Below are 14,685 nucleotides of genomic sequence, written 5' to 3'. Positions count from 1 at the left end.
AGCGAAGCGGCAGTGGACGCGGCCACACTCATGGCACGTTCCTCAGCTCTCTCGGTCGCGGCTCGCCGATCCCTCTGGCTAAAGATGTGGTCAGCCGACCTCAGCTCCAAAAAGTCCTTAATTTCCATTCCCTTTAAGGGATCCAGACTCTTCGGAGAAGAGTTAGAAAAGATTATATCCCAGGCCACAGGGGGTAAGAGCACGCTTCTCCCACAAAACAGACCTAAGTCAGCCTTCAACCCCCGAAAGGGCAACTCCTTTCGCTCCCAGAGCTCCCGCAACTACAAAGGGAGTCCCCCATCGCGCTCATCTACCGCCTTTAAACAGCGGTTTCCCAACAAGGACAGATCTGCCTGGCAGCCCCGAAAACCCCAAGCCTACGGGGGACAAGGCCGCCTCTTCCTGACTATGTTACAATTACACAGGGGTCAGTAAACCTAGGGGGCAGGCTTCGTTTTTTCGTGGATACCTGGGCCGCTCACTCCACCGACCCTTGGATCCTCGACATCATTGCGTACGGGTATCGACTCGAGTTCAAGAGTCCTCCCCCAAGACACTTCCTTATGTCAAGGCTCCCCGTACAACCTCTCAAGAGGGACGCCTTCCTGTCAATCATTCACTCCCTGGCCGATTCGGGCGTGATAGTCCCCGTGCCTCCTACACAGCGATTTCAAGGGTTCTATTCGAACCTCTTCATTGTTCCCAAAAAGGACGGATCCTTCCGGCCAATCTTAGACCTCAAGAAACTGAACAGGTGGATTTCATACCACAGATTCAAAATGGAATCACTTCGCTCAGTCATTCGCGCCATGGAACCGGCAGAATTCTTGGCATCCCTGGATATCAGGGATGCCTACCTGCATGTTCCTATTCATCCTCACCACCACCAGTTCCTGAGGTTCGCCTTCCGGAACCAACACTACCAGTTTGTCGCCCTACCCTTCGGCCTCTCATCGGCCCCGAGGGATGACCTTCCTGGGTCTCCACTTCGACACTCTACAACAACGGGTCTACTTACCAGAGGAGAAACAGCTCAAGCTACAAACTTCTATCCGCCGCCTCAGGACAATGACAAGGCCGACAGTACACTCTTGCATGAGAGTCCTGGGACTCATGGTGTCGGCCATCGAGGCAGTCCCATTTGCCCAGTTTCACCTTCGCCCACTCCAGTCACTAATTCTCAGGAAGTGGCACAGACTATCCCTCCACCAACGGATCTCCTTACCGCCAAACACAAGGAGATCTCTTTCTTGGTGGCTCTTCCCCCACCAGCTATCTCAAGGGCGGACATTCACCGAACCGACTTGGCAGGTAGTCACGACAGATGCCAGCCTCCAGGGATGGGGAGCGACCTTTCAGGGGAGATCAGCTCAGGGTCTCTGGTCCCCGGAGGAATCCCAACTGCCGATCAACCTTCTGGAGATCAGGGCCATACGTCTGGCACTCCAGTCGTGGCAGGACCTTCTCAGGCTCAAACCAGTGCGCATCCAGACGGACAACGCCACCGCCGTTGCCTACATCAATCGGCAGGGGGGCACGCGAAGCACAGCAGCCAACAGGGAAGTAACTCCCATTCTGACCTGGGCAGAACACAACATACCTCACCTGTCCGCCATACACATCCCAGGAGTGTCAAACCTGGAAGCAGACTTCCTAAGCAGACACCGAGTAGACCCCGGGGAGTGGGAACTCCACCCAGACGTATTCCGTCTCCTAGTGGACCAGTGGGGCATGCCACAGATCGACCTCATGGCCACAAGGCACAACAGAAAGGTCCCCACCTTCCTCGCAAGGTACCAGGACCCCCTTGCGGCCGGCATAGATGCAATGACCATTCCGTGGCACTTCCGGCTAGCCTACATCTTCCCTCCCCTCCCCATGCTCCCACGGGTACTCAAAAAGATAAGCAGAGAAACAGCCACAGTCATCCTAGTCGCCCCGTGCTGGCCCAGGAGATCTTGGTACTCAGATCTGCTAGCGCTCTCCCTGGAACCTCCAGTTCCATTACCACCGCGAGACGACCTTCTCAGCCAGGGCCCGATCCGGCACCACAAGCCACAACTCTTCACCTTAATGGGTTGGCTCTTGAGGCCTCTATCCTAAGGGACAAAGGCCTTTCGGAAACCGTCATTCAGACGATGCTCAGGGCTCGAAAACCTTCAACCTCCAGGATTTACCATAGAACATGGGACTGCTACTGGGCTTGGTGTGACCAGCGCGATCTTAACTTCCGAGAGTGCAACATTCCGACAGTGCTGGACTTTCTCCAGTCAGGTCTTAACAAGGGGCTCCGCCTTGGCTCCCTAAAATCTCAAATCTCCGCCCTCTCCATCCTGTTCCAGGAGCGCATAGCCCTCCATAACGATATACGCACCTTTTTACAGGGGGTGTCCAGGATCAAGCCCCCCTTCCGACACCCGGTTCCCCCGTGGGACCTGAACCTTGTTCTCAATGCCCTCACCGAACCTCCATTCGAACCTCTTGACTCTGCGGATCTCTGTGTCTTAACCTGGAAGACAGTCTTTCTCACAGCCATATCCTCCATACGACGCGTCTCGGAGCTGAGTGCCCTGTCGTGCTCTCCACCATTCCTCATATTTCAGGAGGACCGCGCGGTACTGCGTACCGCCCCGGGGTTTCTCCCCAAGGTAGTCTCCCCCTTCCACATTAACACAGAGATTAGCCTCCCCTCATTTTGCAATAAACCAAGCAACGAGAAGGAGGCCAAATTGCATCGCCTAGACGTAGTCAGAGCACTAAAGACCTACGTCTCGCGCACCAAATCCTTCAGAAGGTCAGATACCCTGTTTGTGCTCCCTTCGGGCCCCAGAAAGGGTCTTCCCGCTACCAAGACCACGCTAGCCCGCTGGATTAAGGAAGCAATCAGACGATCTTACTTGGCAAGACGGAGGACGCCTCCCTTGCGGTTGCGGGCCCACTTTACCCGAGCATTAGGAGCCTCCTGGGCTCACAGACACATGGCATCTGCCGATCAGGTTTGCAAGGCGGCTACTTGGGCCTCCTTACACACCTTTACGAAATTTTACCAATTCAACACTTACCTGTCCGCGGAGGCGGCCCTTGGCTGAAAGATCCTCCAAGCGGCAGTATCTACCTAAGTTCCTCCCTCCCTTAATTCGCTGGGCATCTTTGGTATGTCCCACTGTTCCTGTGTCCCCCTTAGACGTAAGAGAAAGGAAGATTTATGTACTTACCGTTAAATCCTTTTCTCTTTAGTCGTCAGGGGGACACAGGACTTCCCTCCCGGAACTTTTGCCTTGAGTTGCATTCAACCATGCGTGTAAGTTATATGAGTTAAGTTTGAGACAAGTTATACATTCCTGTTTGAGAATCTTTGGAAACAACTGAGCTCTGTTGGCTAAGCAAGGGGGGTAAAAGGAGAGAGGGAGGAGCAACAGTTCTGACATCACTGCAGTGTCCTGCCTCCTTGTAGGAGGGACCCTTTACCCCACTGTTCCTGTGTCCCCCTGACGACTAAAGAGAAAAGGATTTAACGGTAAGTACATAAATCTTCCTATTACAACTACAAATACATTTGTTGTTTAAATGATAGAGTGAATTATTTGTAAACCGTAATTTAGAAATAAAAAGTACCCCATAAAATCATGGCAGTATCCCTGTGACTGCAGCTTAGGTCATAGCTACAACCCTGTTATCTCCAGATTAGCAGTTTTTACAGCGGTAATGAATTTTAAATAGTTCCACCCACTGTTTATTTTAATCATAGTAGGCATAACATTTAAGTTTAGTGAGAAAAGGAAATGTTGTGGTGTTTTGCTGAGTTTTGAGCAGAGAAGTGTCTGATGTTTTTCTGCAAACACTAAGCCAGTGACCCCCAACCAGTGGCTCAGGGCAACATGTTACTCCCCAACCCCTTGGGTGTTGCTCCCAGTGGCCCCAAAGCTTAGTTTTGAATTTCTGACTTGGAGGCAAGTTTTGGAGTTAGAAAGACCAGGTGTTGAGCCTCCTTTAGTCTGCCAGTCCACATGGGGCTACCAAATAGGCAATTACAGCCCTTATTGGTCATCCACTGGGGACTGTTTTCATTCTTGCTTTGCTCACCAATTTTCCAATTTTTTATTTTTTTTTTTATATATATTTAAATGTTGCTGCATGGCAAAACTTTTCTCACTAACTAATTATCTTCTGATGTTGTCTGTTCAGCTGAAATAAACAGCAGGTGGCGCTGTTTTTAAATTCAATAGTGTAAAAATTTTTACAATTGCATTTTTAAAGGGATGATGACACCACAATAATTCCAGTGACATCCTCTAAGGGGTAGAGCTTGGGCCCCTTTCCCTGATCAGAACAAATTGAGCATCTGCAATACACAGCATTTATTTTGTATCATGTAAATATGCTTCATTTTGATGATGATGAACACCTGTTATAATATTGTGTTTTAGTGCAGAGCTTGGATTCAATATAATTGGGACAAAAACCCGTGTCCTGTTATCTTTTTGCTATATTGCTTTCTGATCCCTTAGGGTGAAGTCACACGGCTTTTAGAAGCTGCGACTTTTGAAAAAGTTGTGGCGACTAATCCACGCAGTGAAAACTGCGCGATTAGTTGCAGCAACTTATACAGTAACCTATAGCAGGAAAGTCACTGCAATTAGTTGCCACGACCAACTTTTTAACAAGTTGCGCCGACTAATCGCCCCCATGTGTCTTTGCCCTAAAAGTCAAAGATGGCTCAAATGAGCAGGGTATTTTTCCACAGGTGAAAAAGCTGACAAGTCTCTTCCTGTTGTACATAGGATCTGTTACACGGAATGCTCAGGGCCAAGGGTATTCCGAATGAGAGGTCTTTCTGTAATTTGGATCTTCATACCTTAAGTCTAATAAAAAATCAATAAAACATTAATTAAACCCAATAGGATTGTTCTGCCCCCAATACGGGGTAATTATATCTTAGTTGGGATCAAGTACAGGTACTGTTTTATTATTACAGAGAAAAGGGAATCATTTAACCATTAAATAAACCCAATAGGGCTGTTCTGCCCCCAATAAGGGGTAATTATATCTTAGTTGGGATCAAGTACAGGTACTGTTTTATTATTACAGAGAAAAGGGAATCATTTAACCATTAAATAAACCCAATAGGGCTGTTCTGCCCCCATTAAGGGGTAATTATATCTTAGTTGGGATCAAGTACAGGTACTGTTTTATTATTACAGAGAAAAGGGAATCATTTAACCATTAAATAAACCCAATAGGGCTGTTCTGCCCCCAGTAAGGGGTAATTATATCTTAGTTGGGATCAAGTACAGGTACTGTTTTATTATTACAGAGAAAAGGGAATCATTTAACCATTAAATAAACCCAATAGGGCTGTTCTGCCCCCATTAAGGGGTAATTATATCTTAGTTGGGATCAAGTACAGGTACTGTTTTATTATTACAGAGAAAAGGGAATCATTTAACCATTAAATAAACCCAATAGGACTGTTCTGCCCCCAATAAGGATTAATTATATCTTAGTTGGGATCAAGTGCAGGTACTGTTTTATTATTACAGAGAAAAGGGAATCATTTAACCAATAAATAAACCCAATAGGACTGTTCTGCCCCCAGTAAGGGGTAATTATATCTTAGTTGGGATCAAGTACAGGTACTGTTTTATTATTACAGCAAAAAAGGAAATCCGTTAAAAAAAAAAAATAAAATAAAAAATCTTAGTTATTTGATTAAAATGGAGTCTGAGAGGCAGGCTTTGTTATTCAGAGTTTTAAGGATAATGGGTTTCCGAATAACCAATCCCCTACCTGTACTACAGAAATGTTATCTTCTATATAAATAAAGGCGGTCGGTGTAATACGACATTGTCGGTGATTTCAAAGTTCTGATGTACATAGATTCCAAGTTGTGGACTCTCCTTCTCTGCAGTGAGTCCCCTTTGGATTCTCATCTATAACAGGCAGTGTATGTCTCTCACTCCAGCTCCACAAACAAGCTGACATGCAGGAGGAGAAAAACAGGATCGAACGAGTTTTGGGAGCCATCGCAGAGCAGGATCTGATCAAGAAGGTGTTGAGCTTCTCTCTGTCGGTAAGATTTAGCACCAGCAGCAATGGGAGTGAGTGAGAAAATAACTGATGTATTTGCCGTGATAATACTTTGACATGAATACGGTACAGAGTAGTAAACCTTCACTCACATTCTCTCACTGTGCTTGTACCAGACATAGTCTTTTGATACTTTCTCTAGAAAGCCACTTAAACATATTGTGGCTTCCTGTGATAATCAGTCTGGTAAATATTTTTGGGACTTTTATAATAGATGTTATATGCTTGTATATAGAAAAGAGGAATACCACACACCTCATTTTATATATTGTTTAGATATTGTATGTAAATAATTTGATATACGAGTTGGGATACATTAAATTAGATTTTAGAAGTTACACAAGTAAAGTTTAAATAGGGATGGTGTTTATTATTAAGTGTGTGTACTTATCTATAACAAAGCTTAGAGAGGTTCTTTTATGAATTGGCGATTCTGTATCCATCTGTATCTATCTCTATATGTATCTATATCTGGCTGTGTGCGCGTATGTGTCGTCTTACCTACTGGGACAGAGAGGTGGAACCAAAATGAGAAAGATATCATGTGACCAAAACGTTGGATCTGTCAGTCTGTGTATATGTGCTGGTGTCTGAGTCTATATATCTGTTATCAATTTTCCAAATAAGATTGTTTTTATAACTTTAAAACTGTTGTGAGTGCTCCTACTAGATTTTCATTTTTTTACATATTTGCCTTTTAACCGGAGGCAGCATTAAGGGAAGTGTGACTGGGGGCACCAGCTATTATTGATATATTTAATCTTTCTCTATGGTGGCAGACCAACGTTTTGGGCTTTGTAGCAAATATGGGCTTCTTAAAGGGGTGGTTCACCTTCAGGTTAACTTTAACTATGTTATAGAATGGCCTATTCTTTTCAGTTGGTCTTCATATTTTATTTTGTATAGTTTTTTAATTATTTGCCTCATTCTTCTGACTCTTTCCAGCTCTCAAATGGGGGTCAGTGAACCCCGGAAGCCAAAAAACTATTGCTCTGTAAGGCACTTATTCTAGGCCCTCATATAATATATAATAATCCTGTCTCTCTTTCAAATCACTGCCTGGTTGCTAGGTTAATTGCTAATTAGGTTTCAGAAAGGTTAAATGTTGCAGCTTGCCGCCAAAATTTTTTCACTTTCGTGTTTACGTGGCAGAAAGTCACAGGATTTTTTGCATTTGGTTTCTGCATAATCCAAATCCTGCCGAAAAAATTCCAAACCGAATCCGGTTCGGTGCATCCCTACTTCAAAACCATTAAAAAGTTTTAATTACTGTAAAGCAGGGGTGGCCAAGATGTCGATCGCGGCCCACCAGTCGATCCCCCGTGGATTTCTGGTGGAACGCGATGAAGCCAGGGAATGCAGAAGTGCTGCATGAATGCGTACGTATGCGACGCAGCGTGCGTACACATTCACGCTGCACTTCCGCATTCCCTGCCCGATCGCTGATAAAGGTCTGGCCACCCCTGCTGTAAAGTATATTGGAATGTTGCTTTGCATACAATTTTTCACTATGCACAAAATAGTTTTTGCATGGTAGGCTACGTTTAAATTTGTTGAAGCAACTCCCCAATTGCTGAAAGGAGTTATACTTGGTAGCTGGTGTGATCAGAAGCCAAGAGTTCACTAGCGCAGGACACATAAAAGCTGATGGTCAGGTTAAACTGCAGCATGGCAGAGCTACAAAGATGGTGTTTGTTTTGGTTTCCAAGCATCCTGACTGCTGGTAGGTATTCTGTACTCACTGATCTTGGTTCTAGGAGCAAAATGTCTTAATGCCTAAATCAGCTAAGGGGTAAACAGAAAATAGTAGTTTGAATCCTGTAGCAGTGCAGCAGCATTTCACCGCTGTGTTTCTTTATTTTCCTCCTGTCCAGGAAGATGTTCGTCCACAGGACACCGTGTGCGTCATTGGAGGAGTGGCGGGTGGCAGTAAACTTGGCAGGAAGTGCGCCTGGAACTTTGTGAAGGATAATTGGGAGGAATTGTATAACCGTTACCAGGGTGGCTTCCTCATCTCTAGGCTTATAAAGGTATGGGTATGGCAGCATTAAAGTCTTGAAAACCTTTTTTTTTTCTTTCTTTTCTGCTTTGTCTTTTTGCAATATTAAGGGCAATGACACAAGGGGAGATTTGATGCCGTGTATTCAGCGGTGACTAGAGGAAATGCCTTGCCTTACGTTAACATTGGAATGCTGCATGTAATTACATTACTTGTGGCAAATCTGCTTAATCATAGAGAAATGTCTGCTTTTGGGTTTTTCCTTCATTAAGCTGAATTACTGATATTCTTTAGTAAAAATATTTCAAATTGTTGAAGGAATGTATCAGCATAAGTTCTGTTTATTTTGTGTGTAATGATGTATAATGCTTTTTAAAAGGGGTGGGTTACCTTTGCATTAACTTTTAGTGTGGTATAGTATTGCCTGTTGCAACTTTTCAATTTGGTCTCCATTTTTTTTATCTTTTAATATATTTTCTGAATTATTTGCCTTCCTCTTCCACTTTCTAGCTTTGGGTTGTCACTGATCCCAGTAGCCAAAAACTGTTTGTGAGGCTACATTTTATTATTATTACAACTGTTTACTGCTTATCTTTCTATTCAGGCCTTCTACCATTCAGATTTGACTCTCTCATTCAAGCCTTTTCCTGGTCGTTATGGTAAATTGACAAATTGACCCTAGCAACCAAATAGATGCTGAAATTCCGAACTGGAAAGCTGATTAACAAATAGCTAATAATTTAAAAAAAACATAAAATAATGTAGACCAATTGCAAGTTGTTTCCACTGTTTATATCACAGTATAAGTTAAGTTAAACAACAAAAGCAGTTTCTTGGGGTATAAAAAAAAAATAGACTTGCCCTGTGTTAACTGATTTTGCTCTTCTGCTTTTAGCTCTCCTTGGATGGTTTTGCAAGTGACAAAATGGCAGCAGAGATTAAGGTAAGATTGGAGTTTGGTAAGAAGCAATGAAAAATAAGTCTGTTGCAGCTGTACATTTAGACTTGTGAAAGTTATACCCTTCCTCTTCTATTTTACCCCCTTGCCCTGCAAGCAGCGCTCAGTTTTCATTGTCCTCATTACAAGAGGTTAGGACTGGCCTTCTTGCTTTTAGTTCTGTAGATTATTAAAAGCGATTTTCAGAGAATGCTGTGACTTTTCATCTCTTAAGTCACCTTAGGTTATAAGATTATGGAGCAGAGACCTCTTTCTTCTGATCATTTACAGGAGAACTAAATTCTAGAAATGAACATGGTTAAAAGTGCCATATTTTATATATTGAAGTTACTGCACCAGCCTAAAGTTTCAGCATCTCAATAGCAGTAATGATCCAGGCCTTTACAGTTGGCCCAGGAGCTCCCTGTTTTGGAAAGTGTCTGCGACACTGCACATGCTCAGTGAGCTCTGGTCAGCTGTTGAGAAGCTGAGCCTAGGGGTTGTTGCAAATTATCAAGCAGAAAAGGTTTGCCTGTCATATAAGCTGATGCTACAGGGCTAATTATTAAATAAAACAAATGCTATATTGAAATGGTTTCTGAGCTACCATGTAGTAATTACCTGTATTAACTACTAATCAGCTATATATATATATATATATATATATATATATATATATATATATATATCTATCTCTTGTATTTTAAGTGGGTTCCTAAGCTCAGGTAAGTGACAGCAGAAAAGAAGATGGGGGCTACTGGGGCATCTTTGGGGGCACAGATCTTCCCTGCTAAAGGGCTGTGGGTGCCTTGGGCTGGTACAGAACCCCAAACATAATGTGCAACATTTCTGACCTACTTCTTTAGTAAGGCTTTAAACTGCCTTCCAAGGAACAGTCACTGGTGATCCAGGAATATCCACATGTCCAATATTGATTAATATCCACACAATACTGATTCAAGGTGTTCACTATAGTTCAGTCTTAGGAATGGTTTGATTCTGTGTATACCCAATTTTCTCCCTGTCATTCTTTATTTTCCCAGGCATTTTTTGATGCCCACCCAGCTCCCTCTGCAGAGCGCACGGTGCAGCAGTGCTGTGAGAATATTCTGTTGAATGCTGGCTGGCTGAAACGTGATGCAGAAGCCATCCACCATTATCTACTGCAGCGCAAGCCATCTTCCTCCACCGTGTGATTGTGCACACTCATCTCTCCACCTGCTGTTTCACCGCCCCAACAGGCTAGACCCTAGGCTTCCATCACTGGAGGCTCAGTACCTACCTTTCCAGATACCCTCCCCCAAATTCCTCTCCCCGCCAGGTGAGTGGGTGCTAAAAGTGGCCCCCTCCATTCGGCACCTGCTCAGTCCCCAGTCAACTCCTTAGGGAATTTATTCAATTGCTCAGCCTTCCTAAAGAGGTAGCATACAGCTGTGTGTGACAACTGTGAATTTACTAGGTGGCCCATAAACAAAGGAACTCTGAGCCCATTTTGGAGCAGAGTTCTGTAAGTTAGAGGTACCAGGCACAAGTGCAGAGGATTATTTGCAGGTAAAGGGGCTGTAACCTGACAGGTTATGACAGTTATGTGCTTTACCCATGGCCGCGTAGGAGGATTGCTGGCTTTCCCCTTTTCTTTAATAAGGAGATACTCCCCTCCCTCTCACTCCTTACTGTTGCCACTGTCAAAATCTAACCATATGCCGACTGTTGTGTTTGTCCTGGAGTTTAACCTAACCCTTTACTCTGGGCATAGAGTTTAACCTGAGGGGCAGTTCAAGTTTGCACGTTTGTGTACTTACACTTAACCCCATTTCCAGCTGCTCTGTACCTTTCAGTGGCCTGGACCGTTATCCCCCAACAGTACAGAAAATGCTTGCACAGTGGTACTGAAGGGTCTCCTTAATGTAGATTTCTCCTCTTAGCCACACTGAAGAGGGACAAAGTGCAAAGTATCTTGTTCCTAAAGTCAACTAGTTATACCAGTTCCAGATAAAACCCTAGGTTAGCCAGTTTGCAGGTATTGTGCAGTCTAACGGACTAGCGGTTGGGCAATAAGCCTTGGTTATCAGACTTGCTTACCTGAGTTCTCTCTTTTGTGCTATTGTTTTAAATGACAAAAACAAAAAAGAATTAAAAAAGAAAAAAAAAAAGTTGGCGTTAATAAAAACAAAATGTTCGTGTTTAAAGGTTTGGTCTCTGATATTTCCTGCACTTCTCTAATGCTACCTAGCTGTAGTGATAATCGCTGTACCTGTAGAACAGCACAGCCTGTCCCAAGCCATTCAAGCCTCAGTAATAAACCTAGGCTAGTCTGTAACTGCTTTTCTCACCTTGTGACAAGAGAAAAGCCATTTTCTTAAGGCACCTAGTTACATAAGAAGAGTAGGAAAGTCAAGGTACTAGATCTAGGCTAATGCTGGCCACACACTCAGTACTGCAGCCGGTTGAGTGCCCGTAGAATATGCGCAAAATGGTCGGGTAGAAAGTCCCAGATTCCCTGGCCATGTGGTGATCTGCAGGTTCCTGCACTCCCACCTCCAATGTTAATGCTGTTCTTACCTGGTTGATCGCTTCCTGAGTCACCTCACTTTGGGTTTTGCTGGTTGGAAGGTAAGTTAGCCCATTGCTATTAGGGATTGGTCGCAGATATAGCAAGGTGGGTCAGTACGGGTGTGCCTGACTGGACCCATGCAGGTCTCTAACATGCAGACTGTAATCACCTGTATGCCAAGGGATCCAGCAAGGCAGAGACCAGTGGTCAAGGCAGGCAACACGAGGAATAATGGTCAGACTGATCTGACTCTGGAACAGGAGAATGTATAGAGCTGTAGCAGATGGCATTCCAATCCAGCAATTGTGCTAACAACTTTCTTGTCTGAGATCTCTGCACATATCTTGGGGGGGTGCTCCCCCTTCCTCAGGTACTCTGAAACAGGAGACAGTCTAGGTCGGGGGTCACAACCCCCTCCCCCCTTTTTTTTTTTTTTTTAACACCTGTGAGCCACATTTGGATGTAAAAACTGGTGGGGAGCCACACATGAATAAATAGTTACTTAGTGTTACCAAATAAGGGCTGTGAGTCTATTGGTAGCCCCATGTTGATAGGTAGCCACTGTGAGCAATGTCCATTGCACGTAATAAATCTGGCCATATGGGTGCTAGGGTATTATTTACCGTAGCAAGCAGACAGTAGTTTGAATGAGAAACTGGACTATAAATAAGAGAGGGACTATATGTAAAGATAATAAAAAGTAAAGTAAAATTAACAAAAAATTTGTAGCCTTTGCTGCCTAACTCAGGGGCCCCCATTCAAAAGCTGAAAAGAAGCAGAACAAGGGAAGCTTTTCAGAAACTATAAGGAATGATTAAGGCCAATTGCGTGGTTCTTAGGAATTAGGACATTCTATAACAGACTCAAAGTTAACATTACTGTTGCTCCAGGTGCAACGACCACACCAATATCCGGCTGCGTATGATCTGGAACTGACCACTTTGGGGTGTCTTTTGGTGTAAAAGGATCATTATTTCCTCAAAATAAAATGTCACTGGTTGCTATGCAAGGAGGGTCTTTCTTTAAACTGGAAATTGCCCAGGGCTGCTCTGGCCTCTTCCACAGGACACCTGCATCATTATTTTACAGCTTGTTCACTGAAATGCTTAGCTCTGAGATAAAACCAGTGTTGTACAATAATAAATGATGGCATTTAGAGGGGGCAGATTTATCTGCATTTGGATTTTTGTGGTTTTAGAGTTTTCAAATCAAGACTAAACTAATTCCCACAAAAACGACTAGTCATTTATTAAAAGATCTGAATTGAAAAAAAAACCATGAAACTCGCATCTTTTACAAATTGCTGCTCAAATAACAAGGTAAAAAAAAAAAAAATACCTCTAAAAGCAAAGAAAGATCTTCTGGTTGTAAAAAAAGAACACCTGCCATTGACTTCTACATGATCCTGACTGCTTTTAGATGGCGTATTTTTTCTTTCTTTTGGATTTGTCGCATAATGGCAAAGAAACCCACATTCCCCCCCCCCCCCTATTTTTGAGCAAAAAAATAGGAATCATGGAAAAAAAAGAAACAACTTTAGTAAAAGCCCCCCTGTGTGTCAAGTGGCTTCACTCCACACCAATAAGTTAGCATTTTCTAAAGTTAGACAGTTTTTGAACAAAAACAACAAAGGGGGGTTATGGACAGACTGGAGTGTGGTCTATACTAGGACTTGGTGAATTTCATATGGACCTGTGATGGCCTTAGGGGTAGCTAGAATGTATTTGTCATAAAAGTTGCTCCATATTACCCAGTTATGGTCCCCGCCTAGAGGACTGTTCATGGCTATTTTTTTTTTTTTATACTGGATATTGGAGATAATTTCTGCTATTGAAAGGTTGGGGCTTCCATCCAAGCTCTAGCGATCAGTCTCTGGGGGTGCTATGAAAATATGGGATTGAATTTTTTCAGGAATCTGGGAATATACAAGTCAAAGTAGAGCTTGGAGATCTGGGTATGACTATGCTTGTGGTATGATGGTATGATGATGCAGTTTATCACAACAGCCCCTCCAGGGCTGTATTTTACATACACCCTCCTTATGATATGTGACATCACACATAGCCCTACCCCCTCCATTTACTATGGAAACTGAGGCTGGGGGCATATATTTCTTTTAAATTTGAAGACAAATATATAGGCACCTGAGGACTGCCCCCCAAAACCTACCACCCTAAGTACAGGCCCTCGAATGCCTATATAAATACATGCCTAAGCCATATGTGTAGCATAGTTCTTCTCTTTCTGCATCATTTGAAATCCTGGCAAGGGAGGAGGGGCTAAAACACTGGTGTTACAGATTGTAACAACTTCTCCACAGCTTACAGACAGCCTGCAGGAACTACATAACCCACAATGCATTGCACTGTGATGTTCCTTTCCTTATTGACATCACGTGTGCAGCAGGGAATTGTGGGATTGGGAGGAGGCAGGCTGAAGGCAGGCTGAGGACAGGCGACTACTGTTACATTTTATTTGAGTCACAAAGTAGTCAGCCAGATAACAGGGGGCGGGGCTTAGGGAACTGTTCCAAACCAGATTAGTACATTATAAATCATGAAAAGGCTGCGTATTTTTTAACTGATGTATATTACAAAGTTGCTTGAAATTATGTTTACATTCTAAGTTTAAGTGCTTGGGGGGGAGTTTTCCCTTAAGAACCTCAACTGACGCACAATTCTTAAGGAATTCCTATGAACAGTCTTCTATACTTGACCTTGCACTCGTGCAAATGAGCCCTAAAGTGTAAAGTAGTCCCCTTAAATGTGTTATTATTAGTCAAAGTATTTAAGTAACCAGCATTAAGGGTGCACAGCTGTGTCCATATCCTGTAGAGTGGGGTCATGCATAAGCTGCAAGGCCAGGGTGGCAGCCATTTTGTCTGTTTGCTGTTGCCACCTGTTGTGCTCAGACGAGGGCCTGGGGAAGGATTACTAGTGCAGAGAGGATTTGCCGCCCCTGATAAAATGCCACCCGAGGCAAAGTTTTCACCCAGATGGAAGTACCACTGTACACACATTAATGCGTAGCCACAATATTAATATTTGCTTTCATTTATATACATATATTATTTATATATATTATTTTCTTTCATTTATATATAACCAA

At 43.6% G+C, this 14,685-nt stretch overlaps 1 protein-coding gene across 1 annotated transcript in view; it reads left to right on the top strand.

Moving 5' to 3' along the window:
• Positions 1–11,157, top strand: part of npepps (aminopeptidase puromycin sensitive) — a 43,774-nt gene extending 32,617 nt beyond the window's left edge. Inside the window, 4 exon segments of the mRNA NM_001079222.1 lie at positions 5,963–6,070; positions 7,962–8,117; positions 8,982–9,029; positions 10,067–11,157. Of these exon segments, the coding sequence (NP_001072690.1) occupies positions 5,963–6,070; positions 7,962–8,117; positions 8,982–9,029; positions 10,067–10,219 (465 nt within the window). The 3' untranslated portion in view covers positions 10,220–11,157.
• The last annotated feature ends 3,528 nt before the right edge of the window (positions 11,158–14,685 follow it).

Source organism: Xenopus tropicalis, chromosome 10 (genome assembly GCF_000004195.4).
Source record: "Xenopus tropicalis strain Nigerian chromosome 10, UCB_Xtro_10.0, whole genome shotgun sequence".
NCBI lineage: Eukaryota > Metazoa > Chordata > Amphibia > Anura > Pipidae > Xenopus > Xenopus tropicalis.
The sequence above is the reverse complement of the archived record's forward strand: the minus strand, read 5'-3'. Positions and strand labels throughout refer to the sequence as shown.